Raw genomic sequence first — 13166 nt, 5'->3', positions numbered from 1 at the left:
GCCCGAGAACTGCACGTTTGCCTTCAGCAGTTGGGCTTCTGCCCGAGAGCAAAATATAAAGTATTACTCTGTCAGTAGAACAGCAATAACCAGAACAGCTGCAAAGTGAAATCAAGTTAGAGTAGCACCATTGTGTGTTATATTTGTAAAGCATATGCTGGCCACTTTAGAGTTCACTTTATGCATAAAATAGACAGTAATACATGATACTCCATCAACGTGTAGGCTGAGGATCACTATTGCGCTTACCTCACGGACCACGCGGCTTTAGGTCGGCCCAGCCGCTTAATTCCAGAGATGCAAAATTGACTCGTATTTTGCCCAATCACAGTAAGATGTCTACACGCGTCACGCCTATACATACGTGTGATTTGTGCATTCTATTGTCCTTCTAGTTTTCCCTCCTCCGTTTGCCTTTTTAATACCGTCTGAGTGGGTTGGGCTTGAAAGATAACCGGGACGGGAGGGGGAGTGGAAAGGGTGTTGTATCTTTGTGAACTTTACCAGTCACGCGTGAGGGGGCTGCAGCTCAGCTTCAAAACGAGAAAGATAGAGCCTGACGAATTTAGGTGCGTTCATTGTCAGCATACTTTTGGAAGCTGCTACAGTTTAGTATCTAATTCCAGTGAAGTCACTGGCAGACCTGTTTTAGTTGTTAGTGGATAAAGAACCATTACAGTCATGTTCAGCTGGGTTAGTAAAGATGCCAAGCGGAAAAAAGAGCCCGAGCTTTTCCAAACGGTTTCAGACGGGCTGCGCAAGCTTTACCGCACTAAACTGTTACCCCTTGAGGAGACATATCGATTCCATGAGTTCCATTCGCCGGCTTTGGAGGACGCTGACTTTGATAACAAACCCATGGTATTACTGGTGGGACAGTATTCAACTGGTAAGACTACTTTTATTCGCCATTTAATGGAGCAGGATTTCCCCGGCATGAGAATTGGACCTGAGCCGACCACCGACTCATTCATCGCAGTCATGCATGGCGACCAGGAAGGGATCATCCCAGGAAATGCTTTAGTAGTTGACCCAAAGAAGCCCTTCAGAAAGCTGAACGCGTTTGGCAATGCGTTTCTCAACAGGTAAACCTGCAGTTGGATCGCACACGCATGCAAGTTTGAGGAAGGCTGAGAATCTTCTTTTGCTTTGTCGTGGATATTTATCTCCAGGTTGTTTTTTTGATTCAGTGTGTACAGTCGCTCTCCCAGTTAAAGAATCATCTCCTTGTATTTTACTGTATATGACACGCATAAGAAAGTTATCAAATGTGACTTTTCGTTAATGGTTATTAGTAGAAGCTTGGGCTGACACTTTTTAGAGTGATCGACCGGTGCGTACTACTTCAAGCCTTTAAATTATTATTTGTCGCTTAATTTTCCCTGCGTATCATTCTGTAGCCACGCCACTCGTTTTCATGTAAAAAAAACTGACTTTCCTTCAGTTTGATTAGCGTGCGTAAGTTCAGACATTCCCTGCCACACCCACCCGGCTCAGTTGTTTTACGACGTGAACCAAGTCTGCGCGACTGCAGGTCTACAGAGTGTGGTAATTCCCTTTCTCTGCAGTGTTCTCGAACCACTGCCAGAAGGTCTAAATTCCAGGGACTGTGTGAGAGTGGATTTGCTGACAGCGCCAGATGTCACCAGACGTTCTCTCTTGTCCATCATATAAGTTACTGAAGTGTGACACAGGGCAGAAAGCAACTGGAGGACTGCTCGGGCACTGAAGTGGCAGTTATTTAAAACTTTCTAATGAACGCTCCGTGGTAATGGGTGATGGGTTGTATTTGAATTCCGTGTTCCTCGCAGCAGTGTTTTTATGAAAAAAGTTATAGTTCAGTTTTCATTCTGTAACTGCATAAAGGAGAGGGCTCCATTAAAAGCAGATTTGAGTTAGAGGACGGGAGCAGAAGTGGGTGAACTCTGAAGGTCTGCCAAATAAGTTCCTATTATGTAGTGAACTATTCGGAGCAGAAACAATCCGCCTGAGTGACAAATGGTCACTTCATCTTAAAAAAGAGAACAACTCATGTCTCTTACTAATAAATGTCTTGCCACGTTGTCATATGTGCATTCCACCTCCTTTTGAATTAACTGTCATCAAGAAAATGATCAATTTCCTATATTTTCCATATAAACATCTTTTCAGTGAGCTAAATTTTAGGTAGTTTTAAATGGCTTTTGATTTAAGCAAAACGTTTGGGAAGCATTTCTTATGTACATCAGTCACACTCTGGTGTGAATGTGGAGTCGTATGTATAGCATTTATATGCTCTTTCTAAATTTTGTGGGAGTTTCCTCTTGTCTCTGGTTTCTTTCACAAGTGCATACCGACTTGTGAACAACTGGTGGATGAATTCATTGCTGCTGGGGTATCGTATAATTTTCTGTAGTTCTGTACAGGAATAAATTCTTTCCAGGTGATGTATGAGTGATATAGTAGCTCTTCTGCCTTAAAACGGCAAACATTAATTAAGTTCTTGGCTGGGATGCCCTCTTTGTCTGTTCTTCCCTGTGTATAAGAGGTATTCACCTAGGGGATTGAACTTTGTCTCAGACCTATTATGTTCTGCAAAGTTGCATAGTGACTCAAAATTAGTGTGGTGGATCATTCTAAATAGGTCCAGTGTGACATTATACGTGTTCATGAGGCAGCACAGCAGTGATCTGATGTCCCATTTGGTGTGTTTCCTAGCAGGATATATATATTTTTTTAAACCCTGGGACTGGCTTCACTTTTCCTCCACCCTCACCAGGAAAATTAACATTTTCAAATTGGATGGATAGAAATATGTCCATGATGTTTAAATGGGTTTAATGAATCCCTGGTTTATTTGTTTGTGCATTCTGTCTCTGAGGGATTCACTCTGATGTGTAATTTGTGTCCTCGGTGATGTCATTGTGCCTGCATGTGCTGTCTCTTTTAAGACAGATTTCACGAGTGCTTAGCTCAGCTGTCGACGCAGGAAGGCTGGAAACAGCTGATCATTAACTCCTGTCATCCTGTCCCTCCCGTATATCCATTCACTCACGCACACATAAAGTTGAGTTATATTTTCACAATTTTAGCTCATACTTGTATAAACTTTTTTAGAGTTTCACATTACTTAATGATTTTGTCAACAATGAAATACTAAAGAGCATAAAACAATAGGAAAAGTTTTTTTTTTTTTTTCCAGCATGCAAGTGTTTTTTTTTTTTAAAGGAAGATAATTATTTCTGGTTTTAACCAGTTATTCTTATGCTTTATCCTGACCTGTCCATCGTCTGAGAAAGAAAATGTTATCTGTCCTCATTTTTACAGCTGTTCAGACGCCAAATAACATTCGGGGCCCATTTACTTCTAATTAAATTTAACAACAAGTGCCCTTTGGACACTACTCATTAGAATAACTTTATTACAAAGTGATGAACGCATTGTTATTTAGAGGGATTATAAACTGCACCACTAATTGTATTGAAGATTTAAGGAGCTGCTTCCTGATACATTTTGGAATGGATTATGTAAACTATTTTAGATAGATAGATACTTTATTAATCCCAAGGGGAAATTCACATAATCCAGCAGCAGTATACTGATACAAAGAAACAATATTAAATAGTAATAAAAATGAAAAAAATAAAATTAATTTTAACATTTACTCCCCCGGGTGGAATTGAAGAGTCGCATAGTGTGGGGGAGGAACGATCTCCTCAGTCTGTCAGTGGAGCAGGACAGTGACAAAAGTCTGTCACTGAAGCTACTCCTCTGCCTGGAAATGACACTGTTAAGTGGATGCAGTGGATTATTCATGATTGACAGGAGTTTGCTTAGTGCCCGTCGCTCTGCCACAGATGTTAAACTGTCCAACTTTAATCCTACAATAGAGCCTGCCTTCTTAACAAGTTTGTCCAGGCGTGAGGTGTCTTTCATCTTTATGCTGCCACTCCAGCACACCACCGCGTAGAAGAGGGCACTCGCCACAACCGTCTGGTAGAACATCTGCAGCATCTTACTGCAGATGTTGAAGGATGCCAACCTTCTCAGAAAGTATAGTCTGCTCTGACCTTTCTTACATAGAGCATCAGTATTGGCAGTCCAGTCCAATTTGTCATCCAGCTGCACTCCCAGATATTTAAAGGTCTGCACCCTCTGCACACAGTCACCTCTGATGATCACAGGGTCCATGAGGGGCCTGTGCTTATGCCTATATGGTGCTCAATACTTATTTGTGCAATACTGCATTTTTTTTTTTAAACTGTACTTAAGAGTGTTTCTTATGATATTATAGATTAGTATTATAGGTTAGGCACATGATTTTTACTAGTATGTTTTGTTTCTACATTTCTATCCACAGTCTTGTGGGTAAAGTTATTTTGTAATGAATTCTTATAAATAGTAAGTAGACTAAAAGTTTAAAGATTCCAAATGAATGAGCTGTTTGTCTTTCTTGCCAGCTATTGCTGATACTGATGTTGCAGTGGGCATTCTTAAGTCCTTTTTTTTTTTTTTTCCCTCCCCCAGTAGGGCAGAGAAGTGACTCAGAGGCTAGGGATCTGCGCTAAATGCCAGAAGTGATTCCACTGTGCTGGGCCCTTGAGCAAGGCCCTTAATCTGCAATTGCTCCATCCTAGTTATGATGTTAACCTGCATCCAGCCATGATAGCAGATATTCCAACTTGCCAGCCACTGTTTTTATATTAAAAAAAAAAAAAAAATCTTACACTATTCCTCACAAAATAGTGTGGTGCTGAGGTTGCATGGCTGCACTCGGACCCTAATTTGTGATCCTGAGGTAGTTCATTGTGTGACAAGTGTGGCAATGCGCTGCATCAGTGCATGCTCCCAACCTTCCTCCCTCTCTCTCATTTCCTTTTGGAGAATTCCCAGATGCTTTCACATCATTCAAGAGAGAGAATCATTCCAAATTGTGCTTGTAACATCTCCCATGGTAGGCTCTTAGGGCCATCTTAACTATTTGTCCAAAACATCTCAAAAGGATTGAATCCTCTTGATCTAGAACGAAGCTGTGGTTCTACCCTAAAGTCCTCTGATATTGCTGAGCTCTTCATCCTGTCAAAGGGAATGAGACTGGCAACCATACACAGGAACACCATTTACTTGCAGCCTCATTCTTTCAGTCACTATTCAAAGCTTTCTGTATGACAGTGATTGACCAGTAAACTGAAAGCTTCTGTTTCATCCCAACACTCCAGTGGAGTGCCTGCCAAGAATATTGTGGCCATTGCACCAGTTTATTGGTCAGTCTCACAATTGCCCGGACTCACTCAGCTTAGAAACTCTACATCGGGCAGTCATGTGGAAATGCTAATCAGTTAACAACTAAAGGTAGAATGGATATAAAATGTGTTACAATAAAATTTATAATACATGATATATACCAGGCAAACATTAGCTTCAAGTTTTAATATTTGGCATTGAATAATTGTATAAATTTTAAGTTTCTTTACAAATGATTGGCAGTTGTGTTTTTTAAAGTATGTGATAGTTAAGAAGAGTGCCTAAATACTATTACCAGTAATTCCTCTTAAGCCAAAATGTTTCCAGATCACTGCCACTTTCTCTGAGCCAGACATTCACAAGTATCCTAAGTAAATACATATGGTAAATTTAAGTGCATCAATTATAAATCATATAAAATTAAATACATTACATTAAGTATACAGTATGTACACTACATTGGTGTTGCACAGCAATAATGCCTCAAATTCAAAAGACATCATTGATGCACAGCCCTTGTAGTCAAGAAAATAAAAAGTATAAAGATGGGGGTTACTATATAGCAACCACATTGAATTAAGTAAAATTATTATATTTACCTATCCTGTACTTGGTTAAATACAATAAAACCTTCACCAATGGTTATTTGGAAATGTTTTGGATTCTGTTCCTGGGATGCTTATGTTGTAAGCATTTCTGGATTTGCATATTGCCTTAAATGGATTTACCATGCTATGAGCAGACCAAATACACTAACAGTATGCTAAGTGTAAGGGGATGGGGGAATACTGTAGCTGTGCTTGTAAATAACAAATGGTGTAATCCTGGACATATTATGGATAAAGAGAGAATATGGTATGCAATCAAGACATTGAGCTGCTTACTGTCAGTATGTGCCACACGGTCTGCCACATGAGTCTTCCCACATCATTCTGCTTGTGGTTTACATTCTGCCCTCTGCAGTTCCAAGTATAGCATAATATGCATGGCTTTTGCTAAATTTTGAACTCTGCACCATAGTTCATTCATTGTACTCACTTGGGATTTCAATCGGGAGTTTCTCTTAGCAACTTTATCCACTTTTGATCAGTTTGTCAAGTGTAGCACACAAAATAACCGAAAACTCAACCTCTTGTTTTCAGATGTCCAGGATGCTTATAGCTGTAAAGCTCATGCCCCTCTTAGAAGTTTTGACCACAGAATACTTCACCTTGTGTACCAGTTTAATCTTCTTGTTCTGCAGCAGCTGATTATCACCAGGTCAGTGATGAAGTGGTCACCTGATCCAGTGGACTCTTTGAAAAGGCTACAGACAAGGAAAAGTTCTGTGAACAATTGGTGGTTAGATTGATGGAGTTACTGACTGCATTGCTGGGTATATTCATGTTCTTCATTTTGTTCCATTAAGGACTGCTCAACGGTGACCCAAGATTTGTTGGGGAATCAACCAAACTGAAGGTTGTTCTTAACCCAAAAAAAGAGAGAGCCTTCAGAGTTGGAGATGTTGGGGTGGAGGATGGAATTTAGAGGGTAAAGGAAGCTACAGTAAGGAAAGTCTAAGTAGGTGCAAAATAACACAGATGATTGTAGAAAGAAATGAAAAAGATCACAGTCTTAATAACATTCAATTGCATATCGGATGTAAGAAGTACAGAGAGTTGAAACAACTTAATATTTACCCACCCAGGTGTCTGGGTAATCTGTGTGTTTAAATCCCACTTGTGTCCTCTCTCCACTGCACATTACTCTGCAGGACTGTATACCAATGTCTACATAACCTCCCTCCCCCTCATTTTCCATTTATACTGCTGCATACCACCTGCCACTGTCCTCATGCACCAGCTAGAATGAATTATACTCACCATTCCACCAACCTTTCAGATATAGTACACAGCACTGACCTTCACAGTTGGACCAGGGGCCTCATGTATAGTGCCTTGCATAGAATTCTCAGTAAAATATGGTGTACAGACAAAATAATTCAGATACCTAAAACTTTGTGTACGCCAAGTTTCAGGCACTTCTCCTTTATAAATCCAAATCAACGTTAATTTTAATGCACATGCATGTGTCTTCAGCCCCACCCCAACTCCTCCCAGAATTTTGCTTATTTGAATATGCAAATCAATATAAAAAGCCCCTTTTGTTCAGTGTTTTGTTAAATGACCATGGGAAAAGCATGTGTTATATTAAAAAAAAAGTGAATGCGTAATGGAAGTCCTACTCGGTGAAGTGGAGGCAAGAAAAACGTACTATTTGGTGGCTTAAGCAGTGGTATAAACAACAAACGGAAATTGATGGAGTGGTACAGTGTGGCAGAGGGACTCAAAAGTTCAAGTTCAGAAAGTTACAGTGTCTGAAATAAAGAAGTGGTCAGAAATCAAAGTTGCCACTAAAAGGCGAGTAACAGTCCACCTTCGAGATTAAATTCAACATTTTAACTTTCAGAAAGTTCCATTTTAATCTCTTAGTTTATTTTGTCATTAAAGTAGAATGTCGTAAACTTTGTCTTAAAATCAATATTTAATTTACTAGAGTTTCTCAAATCCCATCATAACTAAAGTAGCATATTAAATGCTTCATATTTTCATGTGTTCCCTGACCCAGTCGTTAATCACTATGTACTTAAACAGGCTTTATCTTGCACCAACAGGAACGGGCAGGCAGTTATCGCCACACAGAATACATTACATTCATGATGTTACAGCTCTCTGAACATTTTAGAATACTAAGATGTATACGTGATATCATTTTCATGATGTAAATTCATTAAAGCATGTATTTAAACATGTAGGGACATGGTGGTGCAGCGGTAGTGATGAGGGATTGTTTGTGCCATGCACATGATGCTTGTTGGGATGCGAGCAACCCTGAATTGAATAATTTATTGGAGCAGTACTGTGTCTGTCAAATGTACCAACCCCCAATTCCTGTCCTTACCTTTTCTTTCTCCATGTAACCAGTCACCACACAAAGTGTCTGAAATAAATGTAAAACCATCTTTAGGCTTAGAAAGCCTGTTCTTCAAAACATTTAAAGAACACTGAAAAAGGTTAATTAATTATTCATTCCATCCATCCGTCTAGGGTCACACCAATCCCAGCAAGCATGAGCTCAAGGCAGGAACAGTCCCTGGATGGTGTGCCAGCTCATCGCTACCGCTGTGCCACCATGCCCCCACATGTTTAATAATTAACAGTATACATTATTTAAATGAAAATAATTTATCTGTAAAATGTAATATACTGTAAATATTTTAATGCATTTCTTCATAGAAGTGTATTTCTTAGTATTCTATCAGCATACTGCTATAAGAGGATAGCTCTTGGTAATCTAAATTGACTTAGAAGCCTGTCCTGATTGGACTGCAAGTTCACATTGCAATGCTTATTGAATTTATTAAAATCTAACAACATTCCATACAAGTAAGTAAAACTGAGCAGAATCATGTGTACGCATGATTTGCGGCTGCCATGAAAATGTGTGTAGCTTTATGCCAAGTTTAGTTTTTATACATATTCGAAGTGAACGTGGAAATGGGTGTATGCAACATTTTTTGGCATACATGAGTTCTCAGATGAATTAAGAACTTAAGGAAATTCTAGCAAGGCAAAGCTGCTAGACCTGATGGTGTTAACCGTAAGGTGCTGAAAGAGTGCACTGGGTAACTGTGTTTAGTTTTTCAGCATATCTTCTGTCTGAGTCTGATCCTACAAAGGGTTCCAGCTGCATGGAAAATATCTTGTGTGGTATAAGTCCCCAAGGTAGTGCAGCCAAAAGTCTTAAGTGGATACCGATTTGTGGCTCTGAATTCAACTATTTGCATCCCCTCAGCATAATTATGAATTTTTGGAATTACAGTGAAAATTGTTAAGGTGAATAATCGGTAATCGTAAAGGGGTTTGTGAATGGAGGAAAAACGCCGAAGTGTTTTGTCAGGTTAGGTGAATAGCTTATAGTGACCAAATAATGATACGGCAGAGGGGATGAGCATGTGTTACTGAGGTGGACAGTTAAATTAGTCACTTAATGGGCACAACACAAACAATGTACAGAGAAACTGAAAATGACAGTAAAGCTGTAATAAAGCAGAACAGAAGGGTGTCAGATTATAAAATGCAGTACTTGACATTTATTCTTAAAGATTGTGTTAATTCCTAGAATTGCTCATCTTTGCTTTGAAGGAGGAAGAAATGCAGTAGGTCTGCAGCGTAAGTAGGCGTTGAATGTGATTTGGGTAAATTCCTGGCCAAAAACAAAGGAAAAACCGAGACCAAGAATTACCAGTCCAAGTGGAGAGGGAAAACAAAATGCAATAGTACTTTTTAATGGAAAAGAAAAGTGAAATGATTTCAAAAGACCCATTATGTTACCATGAGCCACAATGATCTTTGCAATTCTTATTCACAGCAATTCAGCTGGAAATATTCTTTATGGGTACATATGGTAGGAGAGGTACTAGAGTGAATCGTGTCTTCGTAACAGTTTTCAGTTATAGTGCTAAATTGACAAATATTCATTAGGTGTACTTGCACATCCTTTTCCTTCACTTTAAAATAATTGCTTTTTTTTAACTCTCTTCACTATTGTACTGTATAGCTTCTGAATTTTTAAAAAGCAATATAAATATTTTTATATGAAAAACATAAATGTAGACAGTAAATACTCTATAAAGTAATGAGGGATCAAGTAGATGTAGTGGTATGCTTCATATCTTTTGAGATTACCAATGGTAAAAGTCTGTAATTTCTGCAGAATGTGCGATTCAGGAGTCAATTGTTTCATAGGATATTTACTAATTTGCTTACTTTTGTTTCTTGTGATAGTTACTAATAACTTCATATTGCCTATATTGTATGTTGTAAATTAGTTTTTTTTTTTTTGGTTTTTATAGGATGTTCCCAAATCAAATTTTTAGCTGTCCATATGTCTCCATCCTTTATGTTAGAGTGAAACTGGGTTTTAGATCTAGGTTAAGGACTAAATCGGACAAAAATTGTGCATTTGTTCTGGTTTAGACAGGCAATTTCTGCTTAAGCATAAATTTTATCTTTGTTTGTCTGTATGCTAAAACTGGTTGAATTCTGTATGATTTCCGATATTTGCTATTGTTAATATGAAATTTGGACGGAGAATGACTCAGGAAGAGAATGGATTCCAGATGAGGCTTCCTGCTCCTGCATCTTGTCTCCAGATGAGAGTAATGCATGGTGGAAGTTGGCACAATGTGTAGAGCTTGTATAAACACAAAGCCAATAGACTTCATTTTTCAAATAATTTCATCATTTAGATCTGAGAATACCACTTCATGCCAGTAACAACAGGTAGATTGATCATTTTCTTTATATATAAAATTCAGAATGAATTTAATTTGTATATGTGACAAATTCCCAATGTTCATCTAAAAAAGGAAAATACTAAACTATTACGTTCATTTTTAAAGTTTGCTCTTCTGGTGCTCCAGTTAAATGGTGTCCTTAGTTTAAAAAAACAAGATGAATCTTGAATCAAGATGAACCAGTAAGAAAATGTACACGTCATAACACTCGGGTGCATTCAGAGACTTAAATGTTTTGAAAGTTGGAGCATTTAAAAATGTTCTAGTGACTTCATCAAAGAGATAGTTATATGTAATAAATAGAATAGGATTTTTGCAAAAACAAATGTTCAAAAATAAAAGTAATAATACTATGTAATTTCATGTTGTTAGTGAGGTACATAAAATACATGTATTTAAATAGCACAATTTCATATACAGGTAGTTGAAAACTGACACCAAACAGGTGTGTGAGGGCTGAAACTGCTATCATAAATTGCAGGTTCCAACTCAAGTGATGAAAAAATGGCATCAGTTGATGTTGTATTTTTAGTTGTTGGTTGTGAATAGTCTGTTGCTAATTATAGTTCAAATATTCCTAAATGTAATACAATTTTTACAAGAAGTACCCAACAGATTTAACATTTTAGTTGAATTCTAAAGATTACATATGTTGGCTACATCCGAAAACATTTTTTCTTTTACTTTTTTTATTATATTGCTTGCCTAGTGTTTTAACTGTTCTATAAATAAAATTAGGCTATAAGTAAGATAGCTAACGTGGAGTGGCTAACATATAGTACTCCCATCTGCACCTGTGTGTACTGTAATAGATGGCAGACTGGCGTCCATGCCAGAATGGACTCCCTTCTCAGAACTGTCCGGGAGGCCCAGGTGACAAATGGGCAAGAAAATTGACAAGTGGTTCCCTGACTAAACAAGGATCTGGGCATTGGATACTATCGGAACTGTTGGTAAACTGGCATCCCAGCAGGATTAGATGGCAGAACATTGCCCACCTGGGAGGCCAGCTTGAAGAACAGATAGGGGGAGCTGAATTGTTCAAGCTACATGCTCTCCCAAACAGCTAGGTGGCAGCAACCCTGGAGTCAATGTACACCAACAGATGCCTGCAGGGCATGCTGAGAGTTGTAGTGCAATAGAGCAGTCCTGTTGGGGTCCCTGGGTACCACCAGGGGGTGTTACTAGGAGCTGTGCTCTGTGGTTTTTGGGGCTTCCGATTGACCCGTAAATATCCCACATATCCCAGGGCTATCGCCTGGCAGTGGAAGTGCTCCCGGGTCTAAGATAAAAGGAACCACATCTAGGCAAGTCGAAGTATGGAGGAAGGAGGACAAAGCTCGCTTAGACATGTGGAGGAGAGGAAAAAGAGAAAAAAAGGAATTATGTGTATTGGAAGAGGCATTTTGAAGATATTGTTGTTAATAAATAACTTATTTGAACCCAGGACTTGTGTTTGTATCTGAGGTTTGGGGTGCTGCAGTGCCCCCTACTGGTCACAACACTCAAAGTAAATCAATATGTTGTGTTTAAAAAAAAAAAAAACTGTTTTTTTTACTGTTCCAATGAAAAAGTGTATTTGATGATGGCCTTGAGGAATTTGTTTTTAGCAAAGAAGAAAATCAAGTCCTTATGCACTTGCTTTCAGTCAGTCAGTCAGCTCCTTTTCATTGTTGAGCAGGTTGTAAAAAGAAACCACGATGACTTCACTAAGCAGGAAGGCGCAGTCAACCACAGTTCAGAGATCTTCCTCTGGGTCAATGATCTTGGAGTTATGAGGGAAACAGACCAATATGGGCGTTCTCTGGTCTCTTTCTCCAACCTTTCTCGTGATCCCACATGCTTGGCTCCAGTGGCCTTGAATAAACTTAGTCCTTAACAAATCTCTAGAATGAGAGGGGAATGTTGATGGGTACTTACTGCTAAGCAGAAATTTGTTATGCAGAATAAAAATCACTATAAACCACCAATGTGCCAATTGATTAACCATTGAATTAGAGTGAGATTTTTCATTCTTAATTAGAGAGCAGCTGATTTATTCAGAATTGGCCAATATATTTTTAATGCAAGTCAGCAGCAATTGCTGAATGTAGTTTCCCCACCCCCAACCCCCTTGAATACTTGCTCTTACTCTTATTGGTTGTATTTCTTTCTCATGTGCATCTTTTAAACCCTTTATTTCCTTGGGCACCACCCATAACTTGGAACAGTTTGTTAATGTCCTGTAGTACCCTTATCTTGGCAATGTCAATGCCATTATTAACAAAATAATTAGGCTCATTGTTATAAACAAACATACTTGATGAACAGATAACCATGAGTGCCCATTTAGAAAAATGTTGCTCTGGACAAGAGTGTGTTTCTGGAATCTGCTAGGACCTTACTTTGGGTAGTCCAGAATTGTTGGGAGCCACATGATACATGTTGGCAGTATGCTGTCTATAATAAATGTCTACAAGTTAGCAAGAATCTGGTAGGGAAGGAAGTTGGATTTACTTTATTCAGCCACCTCAAGAAAGTGAGGGTAGTGTTGAGTCTTCTTAACGAAATAGATGATGATGAGTGACCACAAGTGATCATCAGTGATGTGGAACCTTTAGATCTT

At 38.7% G+C, this 13166-nt stretch overlaps 1 protein-coding gene across 1 annotated transcript in view; it reads left to right on the top strand.

Annotated features, from left to right (window-relative positions):
* The first annotated feature begins 483 nt into the window (after nucleotides 1-483).
* The window catches only part of LOC120533788 (EH domain-containing protein 1), a 90003-nt gene continuing 77320 nt past the window's right edge, over nucleotides 484-13166 (top strand). Inside the window, exon 1 of the mRNA XM_039760743.1 lies at nucleotides 484-1085. Within this exon, the coding sequence (XP_039616677.1) occupies nucleotides 682-1085 (404 nt within the window). The 5' untranslated portion in view covers nucleotides 484-681. The remainder of the gene's footprint in view (nucleotides 1086-13166) is intronic.

This window comes from Polypterus senegalus, chromosome 8, assembly GCF_016835505.1.
Source record: "Polypterus senegalus isolate Bchr_013 chromosome 8, ASM1683550v1, whole genome shotgun sequence".
Lineage (NCBI taxonomy): Eukaryota > Metazoa > Chordata > Cladistia > Polypteriformes > Polypteridae > Polypterus > Polypterus senegalus.
The sequence above is the reverse complement of the archived record's forward strand: the minus strand, read 5'-3'. Positions and strand labels throughout refer to the sequence as shown.